The sequence below is a fragment of the Grammomys surdaster genome, unplaced genomic scaffold, assembly GCF_004785775.1.
Source record: "Grammomys surdaster isolate TR1022 unplaced genomic scaffold, NIH_TR_1.0 375, whole genome shotgun sequence".
NCBI classification, from domain to species: domain Eukaryota; kingdom Metazoa; phylum Chordata; class Mammalia; order Rodentia; family Muridae; genus Grammomys; species Grammomys surdaster.
The window spans coordinates 1,980,674-1,999,512 of record NW_021604794.1 but is presented as its reverse complement, the minus strand read 5'-3'; the positions used below and the strand labels follow the sequence as shown (position 1 = coordinate 1,999,512).

The following is an 18,839-nucleotide window of genomic DNA, read 5'->3' as shown; positions in this document are numbered from 1 at the left end:
AGTTTCCCACATGAATTAACTTAATTAATATAATTCCCCTACATACATGCCCATAATCTAACCCAATGTAAAAAAAACTCACCTTATTAAGACTTTCTTTCCAGGTAATTTTAGGTTGTATCAAGTTGACAATTAAAGCTTATCATTACACTAACAAATTACCAGAATACTTCATGGGCCAGGTCTCAGATCTATCTCATTGAACATGTTGACATTTTCCCAGGTAATAACAATAATTAATTCTGTATGCTTACTTTCTTTCAGAAGTTGTATCAAATTGTTCACACACACACACACACACACACACACGGATATACTAAGTATATAGTTCTGAGTCTGATAACTATATATTCAAAGTATAATATCACTCTATCATTAAGACACTTTAATTCATGATAGAAAAATATTATTAAATTAACTGATCAGTAATCATTCTGTAAAGTAGGAACAGATGACTTTCTTATGAGAAAATAAATCGAATACCTAAAAAAGAAATGGGACTACTCTGAAAGACAAAGAAGCAAGCTAAAGTACAAAGAAAAGACTCCCACAGAGAAACAGTTTCAGCTCCTCTTCCAGTTTGAAGTATGTAAATGTCAAACGCAGAGAGAGAGGGGAGATGATGACCTACATAGATCGATATCAAGGCATGTAATACATCTTAGATACCCTTTAATCAACAAAGCAGTTTTTAAAAAGCACCACATGGGCAAATGAAGATTGCTTCAATATGAGAGAGATATGTAAGAGGTGCTCAGACTGAAAAGCAGGGCTACCCTGGGAAGGTAGTGTCCCCAGGTACTGCCTCTGCAGCGGTCTCCAGAGTAAGGTTTTCTAGCTGTCCACCAGATATCACCTTGAATGAATTTTGGCCTATGTGTGAAAGGGAAATCTGATTTGAACACAGACTATCTTGTTTTGGTATAGGATCACTCTGTGAAAACCCCACGTGTTATGTTTAGTTTAAAGTAACCTCATGTTACTGATGTATTGATATATCTTGTAGAATCAGGAAGAAAATGTAGACCATGAAGAAATTTTAATGCTAATGGCTGGTGAATCCAATTTTGCTCTAAATTAAGGTAAAGATTATACAGATGTACACATTAGTCAAGGCTAACAGGACTGTATCTGTTTTAAGTAACAAATAAATACATTAGTAATTTCACTCTAAATTATAATAGAACACAGATATTAAAATCTTAGAATGCTGAAAGAGTGGTGGTTACCTTGCTTACAAATGTGTGTGTTCACATGCATGTGCAATGTATGTGTGTATGTGTTCATGTGTGTACAGGTATTTGTTGTCAACTGTACACCTTATTTTTTTGAGACAGGATTTCTCACAAAACCTGAACCCCACAGATTGATCAGTACCATTTTCCATCAATCCACAGGGACAATTCTGTTTCTGTTTCCTGAGCTCTGGGATTATAGGCATGTCTTGACACATCTGGCTTTTATGTGGATGCTTAGGCTCTGAACTCAGGTCTTTCTCATACTTGCTCATCAAGCTATTTACTGACTGAGCCATCACCCCAGCATACATACTATCTTTTAAGCTATGGTGTTCCTAAGCTGTAGCCTCTGTGTTGACATACCCTTATGCTTTCTCCTGGCAGACAATTGTGATGTTCCGTTGGCTTCTTCTTTGCCCCAGTTATCCTTCAGCAGCTCCTCACAGCTGTCCAGCAGCCATGGCCCTGGCTTTGCAAGACTAAATCGAAGAGACGGTGAGTGTGATTTCTGCTTCATATTGATCTTTGGTGAATTCTTTTGGATTTTCATTTAATAAAATAACCATAATTAATTGACACTTTGTAGAAGAAAATAAAATTCCAAATAAGTACATTTATTCACACTAGAAAGTTTCAGGATGAATTTGGCATGAGAATTGATCTCTGTGGTCCCCTGGTCTGGCTGATCCTCCCTTAGAACAATCTCTCTCATGACTGTAAGCATTTGAGCATTTTAATCTTTCAACATTTTAAGGGCTTACTGAAGGTTTCAGCATCACCAATTGCTTTTCTTGTCTTAAGTTTGCTTTTATCTTTTTTTTCCTACCTTAAATATATATTTCTTGTGTGTTTTCCCTCCAGATTATTTAGTTAATTTTATTTTGTCAAGAAAGTTGGATTAAGAACGTTTTTTTAAAAAATTATTATATTTTAACTACAATCCTCAGTTTCTCATCATAGATTGATTCTTTTCAGCATACACCAAAAAAGAATAAGCATATAATATTCTATTCATCCATGGTAGATCTTGTAGTTCTATTTGTAAGCCCATCTCACAAGGAGAGTGTTTTCTTTTGCATATGTTTAGATTCAAGTATAGGAAATCAGATGTTAACTTGGTGTATGCTGTGATCTGGGTGTGTCCTCTATGGATCACTTTGTTAAAGGCTTATTACCAACCTATGGTACCATTGAATAAATATGGATTTTTTTAAGTAGTAGGGTCTCACAGAAAAAATGTTAAATAATGAAAGCATCGCTTAAATGTCTCTTACTACTTCCTGGCTACTATAAGATGAGGGATTTCCCCGCCTAATGATCTCATAATGATTTACTGCTTTGCCATGACCAAAAAGCTAACTGGGCCAAACAACCATAGACTGAGATTTCTAAACTGTAAGGAAACATAAGTTTTTTTCTCTTCTTAAGTCAATTGTCTCATGATTGTGTTACAGTAATAAAAGGATAACATGTCGTATAAAAAGTGAACTTTGACACTGACAATGTACAATGCTGGTAAAAGCTAGTAAGATTATTTGAGTAAATCCCTAGAGCTCCCTGAAGCCATAGCTTTTCCTGATGTCAAATAAAATTTTGTATTAAAGTTCAGCTCAAGGCTGTGAGGATTCTCTATCACAGGGAATGTTTTTATTCTTATTCTTGTTCAAATTCTTGCAGCTTATATAACACTAAAACTTGATATCAATCTTAATGAAATGTATTTTCATGTAAATGAAAGAATAGGCCTACTTTATTACTTTTATTACTTTAGTTAGCTATCAACGAAGTTGATGACAGTTCATTGTTATCATTTTTAATTGGTTTTGATATTGTTCCCTCTATTGTTATGTTAACTTATCCTGTGATATTCAGCAAAGGATGTTCAATTTGGAAGTGATGCACTGGAGGTTGTAGATTATCACTAGAGTTTTAATCAACCATTATTAGATTTACAAGGATCTTCAGAAGAATCATTGAACAAGTATTCTGATCATAAATAATAAAACCAATAAATAAATAACCTTATGTCAGAGACATGAAAGCAGTTCTCCAGTGGAGTATAAAGATTGTAGAATTTAAAATACCAGACTGAAAACATATAACTATCAGAATATGAGTTATACAGCCTCACATTCTGTCCCCATGTCATGGAATGTAACATGACAGCATCTGGGTGATCCTAAAACTCTAGGGTGAAGAATGAGAACAGTGACTAATGAATGAATTTTCATTGACACATTTTAAGGGACCAACATCTACACCTTTTAAGTAACTTTATTCATGCTTCTTGGATACTAAGAAAATAGTTCTTTTATTTTGCTAGATGAATACCCTATAGGACACATAAGTTAACATATCCATAAATTATTCTTACATATTCTCCTTTCATGTGGAAGACTCAATTTCTTCGTCAAAGATTTCCCATGTAATGAACAGAATTGAGAGCTATTTTCTGTTAAGGCCTGAATGTAAACTATTCTCTATGCATTCATGTGATTGAATACTTGGTCTCCATCTGGAGGCATTTTTTTGAGAAGTTGTAAATTTCTGCATTTGTAGCAAGTTTGTGTGAGGGGCTTATAGCCTAACTTCAGTCCCTGCCAGAGCCACTACTTCTTGCTTCATGGCAGAAAGGTGTGCAAAAGTGCCTCCCACTCTCCAAGTGCCAACTTGGACAGAGCTGCTTCATTGCCATGTCTTCTATGCCATGAATCTGTGAAAAAAAAATCTGCATCCTTCCTCCATTAAGTTGCAGGTGTTTAACTGCCATGATTAGAAAAACATCTTTATTTCTACTTGTAAACTTTCTACTTGTGAAAACGAATTACTCTGATTTGGGGTGGACTAGAATGCAGTTATTTAAATGACTTTTTCAATGTTTTCAAAGTTTGATATAACTTAAGATATAATATTTTAATAATAATAAGATGCATGTCTTAGTTAGGGTTTCTATTACCTCAATGAAACACCATGACCAAAAAGCAAATTGGGGAGGAATTGGCTTACACTTCAGATCATAATCCATCATTGGAGGAAGTCAGGACAGGAACTAAAACAGGGCTGGAATTGAGAGGCAGGAACTGATGTAGAGGCTATGGAAGGATGTTGCTTACTAGGCTGTGTTACATTGATTGTTCAGCCTACTTTTAAAAAGAACCCAGGACTACTAGCCCAGGAATGGCAACTCCCACAACAGGCTGGGACCTCCTCCCATTGATCACTAACTGAGAAAATGCCACACAGCTGGAGCTCATGGAAGAATTTCCCCAAGCTCCTTCCCCTTTGATGACTCCAGCTTGTGTCAAGACACTAAACCAGCCAGTACAATATATATCCTATTTTAAACATTTATTGTTATTATCATTATCATGATGATAATGATTATCATCATAATTGTGTGTGTAATATGTGTGTGAGTATGTACACTCACATGTAGTGACACATATGTGGAGATCAGAGGACAACTTTGGAGTTTGTCTCTCCTACCTTTAAATGAGTCCTGAGGATTGAACTTAGGTCAATAGGCTTATGAAATAAGCACCTTTACCATTTTGCCACTTAAAATGTGGATTATTTTAAAACAAAAATCGCACATACTTTCATTCTTTAAATTTATATTTATTTACATTTTTTTAATTTTTGTAAAAGATTCTTTCTATATAGCCCACACAAGCCAGGAACTTTTGATCCCCTCCGTTTCTCTCTCATGCTCCATATGAGTAAAATCAAAAGATTCAAATACATTGAAAAGCAATATTATGCCTATTGGGTTTTTTGTTTTTTATTTGTTTTATTATTTTCCACTACTGAACCCTTTTGTGACATGGAATCTATTGCCTGGAATAACTTTGGACTGTAAAAAAATAGGATTAAATAAAATTTAAAAGAAAGAATAAACTAAGATACACAGAGTGGCAGATTAAAAACATTACGTAGCCTATATATATTTTAAAGATGACTCCAAGGCTGGGACCTGAACTCAATGATACAGTGTATGTCTACCATGTACTAAGCTCTATTTTCTATCACTAGAGTTGCAAAATAAAAGAGAATATCCAATTCTTAAACCTCAAGAGAAATCATTTTTAAAATTATGGTGAAAGTTAGTTTTGGTGTCTGTTCCATTGTTAAAAACTGATCAAGTTCTTTGATTACTTTAGTATCTGACAATCATTTCAGATATGCTCCAGGTGATGTCACTGTGTTCAAGGAAGGGCCAGGTCTTTGTAGAAAAGAAGACGAATGGATTTTTCTTGATGACTGTTTTCTGTTGATCAAACTATTATGTATAATTATTTAAAGGTTTGTCTTTAGATATTTGGTTATCTAATAGTTTTCTATTACTGAAACATTTTTAACTGTTTAAGAATTAAATTATTAATTCTTGTGACAGTTATGTCAAAGCTGACAACAACTAACTACAAAAAGAAGATAAAGACAAATTCCTTGTGCTTAAAGGGTGATTTCAACATATGATGCCAGACCTTTGTTGAACTTTACTGAAATCTTGCTGTATTGAAAAGTACCAAGAAAGAGCAGTGGGTGAGGGCTTGGTCCATGCCCAAGAATCAGTTCACATTTCCCCCTTAACTTTTATGTAATCCTTTCCAGTCTTTACAGACCTCCTCAATCTATGTTCATAGCTCTTCATAGGTATAATATCTTACTTGCTAAGACTGGACCACTTGATTCTACTTGTGGAGATATCAGCTGAAACTGAATAGGGAAAAATATTTTTATACACAGAAGCATGTCGACTTGCTGGTGACTATGTCACAACAGAGAAAGCTGTTATTTAAAGTAACCAAGTAAGCATGCCATCTCTCCAAGAAGCTATACATTTATTGATTTTTATCTCCTGAAACTTAAGGATGGAATTGTGAATTAAGTTTTTGCCAAGTATAGAGAGAGTAGGGTACAATAAACCACTACTTACCTGGGCAGGACAAGTGTCTCTTTCACCCACTTGCCTTTACCAGAAACAATAAAGTTGAAGTTCACATTTGAACATGATCTGATGATACTTAAAAGCATCTGATGATGGTTATAAGAAGCTAATAAATTATGACCAATATGAAGTAGTGATGTATTTCAGGAACTAGTTATCCAGATGTGAATAAGCTAGTTTGTAAGCAATGTGTCTGAGAATGATTATAGGTTTTTAGTGGGTCCCAAATGGCCTGCTGCCCAGCAAGTAAAATCAATGTTTTACCTACCAAATCTCAACATACATACTCTAAATTTTCCAGAGTGGGCACTTTAAACTATGGTTCTATATACGAGCTCCTGGAAACTCTGGATATCCTCACAGTGAGGGCCAGATGAGTGCATCCATGTTTGCTAATTTATATCACCATATTTGAAAATTATTGTTATCCCTGTACTTCTTGAATCAGGGCTATGTCTTCTTATTTCTAGACATCCAAACTAGTAACTTTTAGATATTTTCTACCTAGCCTTCTTCGTATCTGTCTTTATCTGATAGAAACATAGCTAGCTCATCCTCCCTGCTAAAACACAGCTCTCAAAGAGCTATCCAGTAATTATAATCTCCAGTCTTCTGATCATGTACAGAGTTATCCCCTAGTTGTCCATGTTGAAGGTGTACATGTCCTGTAGCAAGCTGATAGACAGTTTGGTGATAGTTAGGCTTTGGAAACTTTGTCAATTTATCTTACATCCATCCAACTATTCTGTCACAATAAAAAGCCCTGGATAGTCAAATACCAGACCCAAAATGAAGTCTCGTTTGCAGCTCAAGTATTATAGAAGAAATAAGAGGATGGAAACTTGAGGAACAAATTATCAATGTTAGAAAATAGGAGTCATTTGTACTTTTGTGAAATATTATTCACTGCATCAAACATAAGAGATGAACTCCTACTCTAGAATTTATAGCTGGTCAACTCAGCAGTTCAGTTGTGTTGCAGGAAAATTTCATGGAAACGCTTTATAGCTCTGAACCTTTAATATATCAGCTCATTCGAAGAGAAACTGAGCTGTCACAAATTTTAAGACGCTCAAAATTGGTTTGCATTCCTATACCTCCCATACTATTTGGCTTGAAGGTAAAAGTAACTACGTGGCATAAATAAATGCTAAAATAAATGGACAAAGCCTCAGGGCAAGAAATAAGATTTTTATCAGGATTGGAGAAAATGTGTTGATGACTGGATAAAAGAATATAGACATGGAAACCAAACAGTGAATTATGTCAACATCATATGCCTTATTCCGTAATTGTTTATTTATATTTTAGTGTGTTATATATGTATGTCATATGTGTATGTGCATGAACATGTGTGTGGAGGCCAAAGATTGCTTTCTCTTGTCATAGTCTATCATTTCCTCATTTTTGATTGTGAATCTACCCTTTAATGGCTGAGCCATCTCTTCAGCCCCATTCTCTCATTTTCGAATCTTTCACTGAACCTGAAGTTTATCAGGTAGGCTAGACTGGCTGGCCAGTGAGGCCCAGGCATCCTCCTGTGTCAGCTTCATCAGTACTGGTATTGTAGGCACAGACACAAACTACAAGCCCTGGATTTTTGAGTAAAGTGCTGATGACTGAACTCAGATCTATATGCCTTCATGGCAAATACTTTATCTTACTGAGTCATCTCCCTAACCTACATCCATTTTTAAAGTATCATTTGGGGGACAATAAATGAAAAGCATGTAGTTCCAGGCCTGGTTTCTCCATAATCAGTAATTTACTTCCATAACATAATTAATTATGAAGTCATCATCACTGGTTTCATTGTGCTTTTAATAAAATGGTCTGTATTTTGTTTAGTTCTCAGATACACTAGGAGGTGAACTGGTTTCACCTTTTGAGTTAGCTCTGCCCTTGTGTGCTACAGTTATGTTTGTGCAAAATGAATTTATGAAAAACTTACATCTTTTTTTTTTTAGGTTTTTTTCAAGACAGGGTTTCTCTGTGTAGCCCTGGATGTCCTGGAACTCACTCTGTAGACCAGGCAGGCCTCGAACTCAGAAATCCACCTGCCTCTGCCTCCCAAGTGCTGGGATTAAAGGCGTGCACCACCACTGCTGGCTGGAAATTTATTTTAAGGGAAGAAAATACAAGATCCCTAAAGAATTTTCTCCCTTCCCCTTTTTCATTTACCTTTATTTTGAAGACAGTGTTTTTGGTTTGTTGTTGTTGTTGTTTTAATGTCCTCAGAGCAGAAAGGTGTTGTACCAACAGCCCATCAGCTTCTGTCCTCAACTGTGCTTTCGGATCCTGCTCAAATGAGGCTTCCTCTGGGCTGGAACTTCGTTTTGTTTTAAGTATTCAGTCTTATGGAAAGCATGTATTTACTCCTGTTAAAAACTTGAAGTTAGAATACCTCTGAGGTTTCCTAATGGACCTGCTGGGACATGTGTTTTGTATCTCACAGTGCCACTGTTTTAACATAAAAGAACATATGGTGATTTCTTAGAAAACACTTCCTTGGCTACCTATAGACCAAAAAGGATGTGAGCCTTCTGCCAATATAACAAAATATTGGAAACTATAAAGAGAAAAGATTTTCTTTGGCTCAGAATTTTAGAGCCATCACTCCATTATCGATTGGCTCACATCTGCTTTGGCTCTGTGGTGGCATATCCCGATGGAACACCTATTTGAGCAAATCCACTCATCTTATAACTAGGGAAAAAATCAGAAAGGAGGGACCCATATCTCCACTCCTTTTCCAGACACACCTGTGGTGAGCCAATGACCTCCCATAATGCCTAACTTCTCAAATGTTCCACCACCTTTCACTAGTACCACACCAGGGACCAATTAAAACACACAGGCCTTTGAGGAACACTTATGAAAAACACAAGAAATACACATTGACCTAAAGAGAGAAAACACATTGTCATTTAATCTTTTTTTCAAATCACACTAAAATGTATATATCTCTTATTATGATGCTTAAATGAGAATCTTGAGAAGCCTATGTACATTGATACAAGTAGTGGTATATGCCTTTAATCCCTACACTTGTGAGGCAGAAGCAGACAGACCTTTGAGTTCAAGGCTAACCTGGCTTACAGAGTGAGTTCTAGGACAGCCAAGGCTTTACAGAGAAACTGTCTAAACAAACAAACAAACAAACAAAATCCCATACAAAATATAATCAGAAATCTAAGACTATCAAGAGTAGTATCAGGCATGAAGCCTATTTATAGATTAAAGGCCATACTTATACTATAACTGTGTGGTTGTAATTGTCATTGATTAGGACATGGAAATCAGTTAAAGAATTTTTAAAAATACTTATATAAAATGACCAATATTGAAAATGAAAGATTGAAACATAGGAAACGTTTTGTAAGGTGAACTGCAGTACAAAATCTTCAGACTGTGGCAGTTGTTCTGGACCAGAAATATCTGTGTGGCTCTGCAGACATAGCACATAGCCTCCCAGGAATGAAAGTGTACATTCTCTTATCTGTACAAATAATTATCTCAGAAAAAAGGGAGCTGTATTGGATCAACCTGAAAACAATGTATACATTTACACCTTTATTCAATAACTGTAACAACATAATTAGCGGTTTTTCCATAAGTATAGAAAGCATATTTGATGCTAATTTTTCACATACAAAAATTGTATGTATTTTGAAGCCAAACAGGGATCTCTTTGACATAACAGATCTGTAGGATAGAAACCAGTGTCAGTAAGGCAAATGCTTTATACTTCTTTGAAAATGAACGTATACTACAAAGAGAGAAAAAATTCTCAGGGTTCAATTTTTAAAACTTCAAGTGTTGGACAAGTGAAATGGCTCAGTGAGCAAAGATGCCTGCTGCCAAGCCTTGAGTCCCAAGTTCTATCCCTGGAGCATGCATGGTGAAAGGAGAAAACTGACCCCACAAGTCATTTGGCCTCCACATAGAACCATGTCCTGTGTGCTCTCACACACCCAGATACTCAGACACACTTATCTATGCATAAATAAATGTAATTTAATTTTATAATCTAAGTATCACTTTGTTACAGTAGTACCTACACTCCATGGAGGTTATAGTATAATGTGGCAAGGGGGGCTTCTAGTAAATTCACACCTCTCTCCAGACTTCCTTCTTAATCAGATGTCAGATTCTGAGTTTTCTATTTTAAGAATTCATTCACAACATTTTTCTACTCATTTCTATGGATTTTGATCCATTTCAGCCCCTTAATGTTCTACTTGATTACTTTAATAGCCTCATGACTGATCTACATTTTAATTGGTTTTATTTACGTGCATATGGATTGTGGAACCTTGGTCGTTTCCTCTTTCTTTCATGAGGAAATGATTTTCCTGGTTCATGAAGTAAATGATTTTTCTCAGCTACATGCCTCTTGCCAGATGTAAAATGCAACGGGGTCACTTGATTATGGGCCCAAAGTCTCAGAATTGTGAGCCAGAACTTTTCTTTTTATATTATTAGTAATTATCACATATAACTTGGTATATTAATGTGAAGAAGATTAAAGGACCCAGAGACTAAGAAATTTCAACAGTGTTAGACTTTAGCACAAGTCTATGTTAGTTATTATTGTGACCAAATGCCTGGCCAGAAGCAACTTAAAGGAGAAAGGACTTATTTTGGCTTCATGTTTGAAGGGATATAGTCTATCATAGTGGTGAAGGTGGTAGGAAAGGGAAGAGGCTGGTCACCTTATATCCAAAATCAGGAAACAGAAACAACCATGAAGTCAGTCTAGGCTATAAAATATCAAGGCCTGCCTTTAGTGACTAGCTTTCTTCCGTGAAATTGCACACCTTAAAGGCTCCTCAACATTCCTAAGCACTAATACTGACTGAAGACCAAGTGTCAAAACTCATGTGCCTATAGGAGCCATTTCATACATAAATAACAAGTTCCCTGAGATCTCTAGCCTTATACTTGGTCTTCCAGTGTCATCTTATCTGGAAGCTCCACTTAAGTTCAGAAATGTAAGTGTCCATATGCAAGTGTTTTTTTACAGAGGCAGCCTGCCCTCTGTCTATACTATATCCTGATGATGGTGGGGTTCATTGGAGCAGAATTGAACACAGTGAACAACTACAAGAAACGATGACCACAAGTATCCTGAGCTGATCTGAGACCCTTTTTTTGACCTGTTTCAGTCTCAGCCAGAGCTGGAGCTCCCATTTAACAACTCCCTAAGTGATGATAAAATGAAATTATGTTTTCCCACCTGACTCTGTCATTCAGATTCAAACTGATATGCTCAATAGTAAAGTCAATATTAAATGTCTTCAACAGTTCGAATGCTCACTTCTAAATCTTCTACTTTAGGATGTCATTGGGTAGATGTTTCTGTTTTCTTAAAAACATGAAAACTCACTGCAGGATACTCGTGCCAAAAAAGTTTCACATTCTCTCTGTGAGGATCAGATTTCTCCTTGGATGAAATCCAAGGACATCAGAGATATGGAATCAAACCCAGTTGATTACATTCTCCTAAGATAAAATGCAACCAGACTTCAGATTTTATGTGTTGAATTTTGGTCAGTTCAGTATTTGTCTGTTGAATGTAAAACAACTCTGTGAGATTTTTGTAGCTCTAAAATATTTGGAATAATCTGTCAAAACCTCAATGCCCTCCCTAGAAGCCTTTGATTACGAGTTAGATTTTTCTCCTTTATTTTCTGCCTCATAGCTCTAAGGACTGACATCCTTTACTCTTTGTCACTGAACATGCTTTAGGAAATTTCCACATAACAATTTTCTATCATCACTGCAAGCTACTCATTGCCATCGCTCATGAATTTTAGGACACATTGGTATGCTAGTGTATATTTGTACATGCATGTGTACTTGCCCCCCCTCCCGTCTCTCTCTGTCTCTCTCTCTCTGTCTCTCTGTCTCTGTCTCTCTCTCTCTCTCTCTCTCTCTCTCTCTCTCTGTGTGTGTGTGTGTGTGTGTGTGTGTGTGTGTGTGTGTGTGTGTGTGTGTGTACTTCTGGTGTTATTGTTTCTCGGGCAGCTTTCACAACCCACTATTTTTTGAGGGGGAGGGCAGGGTCTCTCACTGGCCTGGGATTCTCCAAGTGACCAGACTGGCTGGCCAGTGAGCCCTTAAAGATCCACCTATTTTCTACTTTCCTAGTGCCCCAGTGCTGGGATTACAAGCATGTACTACCATGCCTGCCATTTTGGTTCTGGGAACCAGCTCAGATCCTTGTGCTTACAAAACAAGCACTTTATTGAGCGAGCCATCTTCTTTACCCTGGTTTTTTTTTTTTTTTTTTTTTTTAAATTTTTTTATTGGATGTTTTATTTACATTTCATATGTTGTCCCCTTACCCCATCCCCCACCCACCCAGGAACCCCCAATCCCCTCACACCTCCTCCTTCTTCTTTGTGGATGTAACCTCTATCTACCCCCCCACTCCCACCTCCCCACCCTCAAAACTCCCACCCCCTGGGGCGTCCAGCCTTCATGAGGTCAAGGATCTCATCTTCCACCTGTGCCCAGCAGGGCCCTCCACTCTTATATATTCAGCTAAGGCCCTGGATCCCTCCATAAGTGCTCCCAGGCTGGTGGTTTAGACCCTGGGAGCTGTGGTTGGTTGGTATTGTTGCTCTCCTCATGGGGCCACAAATCCTTTCAGCTCCTTCAGTCTTCACTCTAACTCCTCCATTGAGAACCCCATAATCACTTCAATGGCTAGTTGTGAGCATCTGCCTCTGAATATGTCAGACTCTTGAAGACCTCTGAGGAGACATCCATATCAGGCTCTTATCAGCATGCACTTCCTGACTTCCACATCAGCATCTACCTTTGGTGACTGCACATGGGATGGATACTCAGGTGGAAAGGTCTTCAGACGGCCCCTCCTTCAGTTTTTGTCCCTCGCTTTGTCTCCATATTTGCTCCCTTGAGTATTTTGTTGCTCCTTCTAAGAAGGACCGAATCACCCCCACTTGGTCTTCATTCTTTATGGACTTCATGTGGCCTGTGAGTTGCATCTTGGGCATTTTAAGGTTCTGGGCTAATATCCAATAATCAGTGAGTGAATACCATGTGTGTTCTTTTGTGATTGGCTTACCTCACTCAGTATGATAATTTCTAGTTCCATCCATTTACCTAAGAACCTCTCAAATTCATTGTTTTTAATAGCTGAGTAATACTCCATTGTGTAAATATACCACATTTTTTTAATCCATTCCTCAGTTGAAGGACATCTGGGTTCTTTCCAGCTCCTGGCTATTATAAATAAGGCTGCTATGAACATAGTTGAGCATATGTCCTTATTATATGTTCGAGCACCTTCTGGGTATATGCCTAGGAGTGGTATAGCTGGATCCTCGGGTAATGCTATGTCCAATTTTCTGAGGAACCGCCACACTGATTTCCAAAGTGGTTGCACCATCTTGCAGTCCCACCAACAATGGAGGAGTGTTCCTCTTTCTCCACACCCTCGCCAGCATCTACTATCACCTGAGTTTTTAATCTTAGCCATTCTGACTGGTGTGAGATGGAATCTCAGGGTTGTTTTGATTTGCATTTCCCTGACGACTAAGGATGCCGAGCATTTCTTTAGGTGCTTCTCGGCCATTCGAGTTTCTTCTGTTGAAAATTCTTTGTTAAGCTCTATACCCCATTTTTTAATAGGGTAATTTGGTTGCCTGGAGTCTAATTTCTTGAGTTCTTTGTATATATTGGATATTAGGCCTCTATCAGATGAAGGATTGGTAAAGATCTTTTCCCAATTTGTTGGTTGTCGTTTTGTCCTATTGACAGTGTCCTTTGCCTTACAGAAACTTTGCAATTTTATGAAGTCCCATTTGTCAATTCTCGATCTTAGAGCATATGCCATTGGAGTTCTGTTCAGGAACTTTTCACCTGTGCCCAAGTATTCGAGGCTTTTCCCCACCTTCTCTTCTATTAGTTTCAGTGTATCTGGTTTTATGTGGAGGTCCTTTATCCACTTAGATTTGAGTTTTGTACAAGGGGATAAGAATGGATCAATTTTCATTCTTCTACATGTTGTCCTCCAGTTGAACCAGCACCATTTGTTGAAAATGCTGTCCTTTTTCCACTGGACAGTTTTAGCTCCTTTGTCAAAGATCAAGTGACCATAGGAGTGTGGGTTCATTTCTGGGTCTTCAATTCTATTCCATTGATCTTCCTGCCTGTCTCTGTACCAATACCAGGTAGTTTTTATCACTATTGCTCTGTAGTACAGCTTGAGGTCAGGGATGGTAATTCCTCCAGAAGTTCTTTTATTGTTGAGAATAGTTTTCGCTATCCTGGGTTTTTTGTTATTCCATATGAATTTGAGAATTTCCTTTTCTAACTCTGTGAAGAATTGAGTTGGGATTTTAATGGGGATTGCATTGAATCTGTAGATTGCTTTTGGTAAGATGGCCATTTTTATTATATTAATCCTGCCAATCCATGAGCATGGGAGATCTTTCCATCTTCTGAGATCTTCTTCAATTTCTTTCTTCAGAGACTTGAAGTTCTTGTCATACAGGTCTTTCACTTGCTTGGTTAGATTCACACCAAGGTATTTTATATTATTTGCAACTATTGTGAAGGGTGTCATTTCCCTAATTTCTTTTTCAGTCTGTTTATCTTTCATGTAGAGGAAGGCTACTGATTTGTTTGAGTTGATTTTATAACCAGCCACTTTGCTGAAGTTGTTTATCAGGTTTAGGAGTTCTCTGGTGGAAGTTTGGGGGTCACTTAAGTATACTATCATATCATCTGCAAATAGCGATATTTTGACTTCTTCCTTTCCTATTTGTATCCCTTTGACTTCTTTTTGTTGTCTAATTGCTCTGGCTAAGACTTCCAGTACTATATTGAATAGGTAGGGGGAGAGTGGGCAGCCTTGTCTAGTCCCTGATCTTAGTGGGATTGCTTCAAGTTTCTCTCCATTTAGCTTGATGTTGGCTACTGGTTTGCTGTAAATTGCTTTTACTATGTTTAGGTAGGGGCCTTGAATTCCTGATCTTTCCAAGACTTTTATCATGAAGGGATGTTGAATTTTGTCAAATGCTTTCTCAGCATCTAGTGAAATAATCATATGTTTTTTTTCTTTAAGTTTGTTTATATAGTGGATTACATTGATGGATTTCCGAATATTGAACCATCCCTGCATTCCTGGGATAAAACCTACTTGATCATGATGGATGATTGTTTTGATGTGGTCTTGGATTTGGTTTGCTAGAATTTTATTGAGTATTTTTGCATCGATGTTCATAAGGGAGATTGGTCTGAAGTTCTCTTTCTTTGTTGGGTCCTTGTGGGGTTTGGGAATGAGTGTAATTGTAGCTTCATAGAACGAATTGGGTAGTGTTCCTTCTGTCTCTATTTTGTGGAATAGTTTGAAGAGAATTGGTATTAGGTCTTCCTTGAAGGTCTGATAGAATTCAGCACTAAAACCATCTGGTCCTGGGCTTTTTTTAGTGGGGAGACTTTTAATGACTGCTGCTATTTCCTGAGGGGTTATGGGACTATTTAGATGGTTTATCTGCTCCTGGTTTAATTTTGGTACCTGGTATCTGTCTAGGAAATTGTCCATTTCATCCAGGTTTTCCAGTTTTGTTGAGTATAGACCTTTGTAGTAGGATCTGATGATTTTTTTAATTTCTTCCGTTTCTGTTGTTATGTCTCCCTTTTCAGTTCTGATTTTATTAATTTGGATACTCTCTCTGTGCCCTCTGGTTAATCTGGCTAATGGTTTATCTATCTTGTTGATTTTCTCAAAGAACCAACTCCTGGTTTTATTGATATTTTGTATTGTTCTTTCAGTTTCTATTTGGTTGATTTCAGCCCTGAGTTTGATTATTTCCTGCCTTCTACTCCTCCTGGGTGTATTTGCTTCTTTTTGTTCTAGGGCTTTTAGTTGTGCAGTCAACTTGTTAGTGTGTGCTCTTTCCAGTTTCTTTTTGTAGGCACTTAGAGCTATGAGTTTTCCTCTTAGCACTGCCTTCATGGAGTCCCACAAGTTTTGGTATGATGTGTCCTCATTTTCATTGAAATCTAAAAAGTCTTTAATTTCTTTCTTTATTTCTTCCTTGACCAAGTCATCATTGAGTAGAGAGTTGTTCAGTTTCCATGTGCACATGGGTTTTCCATTGGTTTTGTCATTATTAAAGACCAGTCTTATTCCATGGTGATCTGATAAGAGGCAAGGGATTATTTCAATCTTTTTGTATCTGTAGAGGCTTGTTTTGTGACCAATTATATGGTCTATTTTGGAGAAGGTACCATGAGGTGCTGAGAAAAAGGTATATTCTTTTGTTTTAGGATGAAATGTTCTATAGATGTCTGTTAAGTCCATTCGGTTCATAACTTCTGTTAATGTCAAAGTGTCTCGGTTTAGTTTCTGCTTCCATGATCTGTCCATTGCTGAGAGTGGGGTGTTGAAATCCCCCACTATTATTGTGTGAGGTGTAATGTGTGTTTTGAGCTTTAGTAAAGTTTCTTTTATGTATGTAGGTGCCCTTGCATTTGGGGCATAGATGTTCAGAATTGAGAGTTCACCTTGGTAGCTTTTTCCTTTGATGAGTATGAAGTGTCCTTCCTTATCTTTTTTGATTAATTTTGGATGGAAGTCGATTTTATTTGATATTAGAATGGCTACTCCAGCTTGTTTCTTGGGACCATTGGCTTGGAAAATTGTTTTCCACCCTTTTATTCTGAGGTAGTGTCTGTCTTTGTCACTGAGGTGTGTTTCTTGTATGCAGCAAAATTCTGGGTCTTGTTTGTGTATCCAGTCTGCTAGTCTGCGTCTTTTTATTGGGGAATTGAGACCATTGATGTTAAGAGATGTTAAGGAAAAATGATTGTGGCTTCCTGTTATTTTTGTTATTAGAGGTAGAATTATGTTTGTATAGTTTTCTTCTTTTGGGGTTGTTGGAAGATTACTTACTTGCTTTTTCTAGGTTGTAGTTTCCCTCCTTGTGTTGGCGTTTTCCATCCATTATCCTTTGAAGTGCTGGGTTTGTGGGAAGATATTGTGCAAATTTGGTTTTGTCATGGAATATCTTGGTTTCACCATCTATATTGATTGAGAGTTTTGCTGGGTATAGTAATCTGGGCTGGCAATTGTGTTCTCTTAGGGTCTGTATGATGTCCGTCCAGGCTCTTCTGGCTTTTATAGTCTCTGGTGAGAAGTCTGGTGTAATTCTTATAGGTCTGCCTTTATATGTTACTTGACCTTTTTCCCTTACTGCTTTTAGTATTTTTTCTTTGTTTTGTGCATCTGATGTTTTGATTATTATGTGACGGGAGGTATTTCTTTTCTGGTCTAGTCTATTTGGTGTTCTGTAGGCTTCTTGTATGTTTATGGGCATCTTGTTCTTTAGGTTAGGGAAATTTTCCTCAATGATTTTGTTGAAGATATTTACTGGCCCTTTAAGTTGGGAATCTTCATTCTCATCTATACCTATTATCCTTAGGTTTGGTCTTCTCATTGTGTCCTGAATTTCCTGGATGTTTTGAGTTAGGAGTTTTTTGCTTTTTTCATTTTCTTTGACAACTGTGTCAATATTTTCCACCGTATCTTCTGCATTTGAGATTCTCTCTTCTATCTCTTGTATTCGGTTGGTGATGCTTGCGTCTGTGACTCCTGATCTCTTTCTTAGGTTTTCTATCTCCATGGTTGTCTCCCTTTGAACTTTCTTTATTGTTTCTATTTCCATTTTCAGATCCTGAATGTTTTTGTTTAATTCCTTCTTTGTGTTTTCTTGCATTTCTTTAAGGGATTTCTGTGATTCCTCTTTAAGGGCTTCTATCTGTTTACTTGTACTCTCCTGTATTTCTTTAAGGGAGTTACTTAATTCCTTCTTATAATCCTCTATCATCATCATGAGAAGTGATTTTAATTCTGAATCCTGCTTTTCAGGTGTGAGGGGGTGTTCAGGGCTTGCTATATTGGGAGAACTGGGCACTGATGATGCCAAGAAACTTTGGTTTCTGTTGCTTATGTTCTTGCGCTTGCCTTTCGCCATCTGCGTAACTCTAGTGGTACCTGCCCTCTCTGTGTAAGATTGGAATATGTATTTCCAGTTATCTTGCTTATTGCAGAGCTCCTCGGTGTCCAGAGGTCTCTGTGGTCTTATGCCCCTAATCTCCCGGGTGGAAGAACTCCTGGGACTCAGGCCACCTCTTGGATCTGGTAATCCTTCTGTTCTGAGTGCAGTGGCTCCTCGGCTGCTCTGAGTGCAGTGGGTTCTCGATGACTCAGGATTCAGTTTCAGCTGCTCTGAGTGCAGTGGCTCCTAGATGACTCAGGATTCAGTTTCTCCACAGGACAGGAGCAGACCAACTCTGTGTCAGCTGCTCTGAGTGCAGTGGCTCCAGCTGCTCTGAGTGCAGTGGGTCCCTGATGACTCAGAATTCAGTTTCAGCTGCTCTGAGTGTAGTGACTTCTCGATGACTCAGGATTCAGTTTCTCCACAGGACAGGAGCAGACCTACTCTGTGTCTGCTCCAGTCCCAGGGACCAGGCAGGGGCCGAAGGGAAGTGGAATTCCGGAGGGGCAGGGTTTGGGTAGCTGCTGTGCCCTAGATGTCCCTGGCTCCCAGATGTATTTCTGGGGCCTAGGGAGTGAGATGGAGTTCTTACCAGCTGCTCTGAGTGCAGTGGCT

The 18,839-nt window shown here is 37.8% G+C and overlaps 1 protein-coding gene across 1 annotated transcript in view; it reads left to right on the top strand.

Moving 5' to 3' along the window:
• Window positions 1-18,839, top strand: part of LOC114632647 (contactin-associated protein-like 3) — a 161,352-nt gene that overhangs the window by 10,661 nt on the left and 131,852 nt on the right. Inside the window, exon 2 of the mRNA XM_028781239.1 lies at window positions 1,623-1,733. Within this exon, the coding sequence (XP_028637072.1) occupies window positions 1,623-1,733 (111 nt within the window). The remainder of the gene's footprint in view (window positions 1-1,622; window positions 1,734-18,839) is intronic.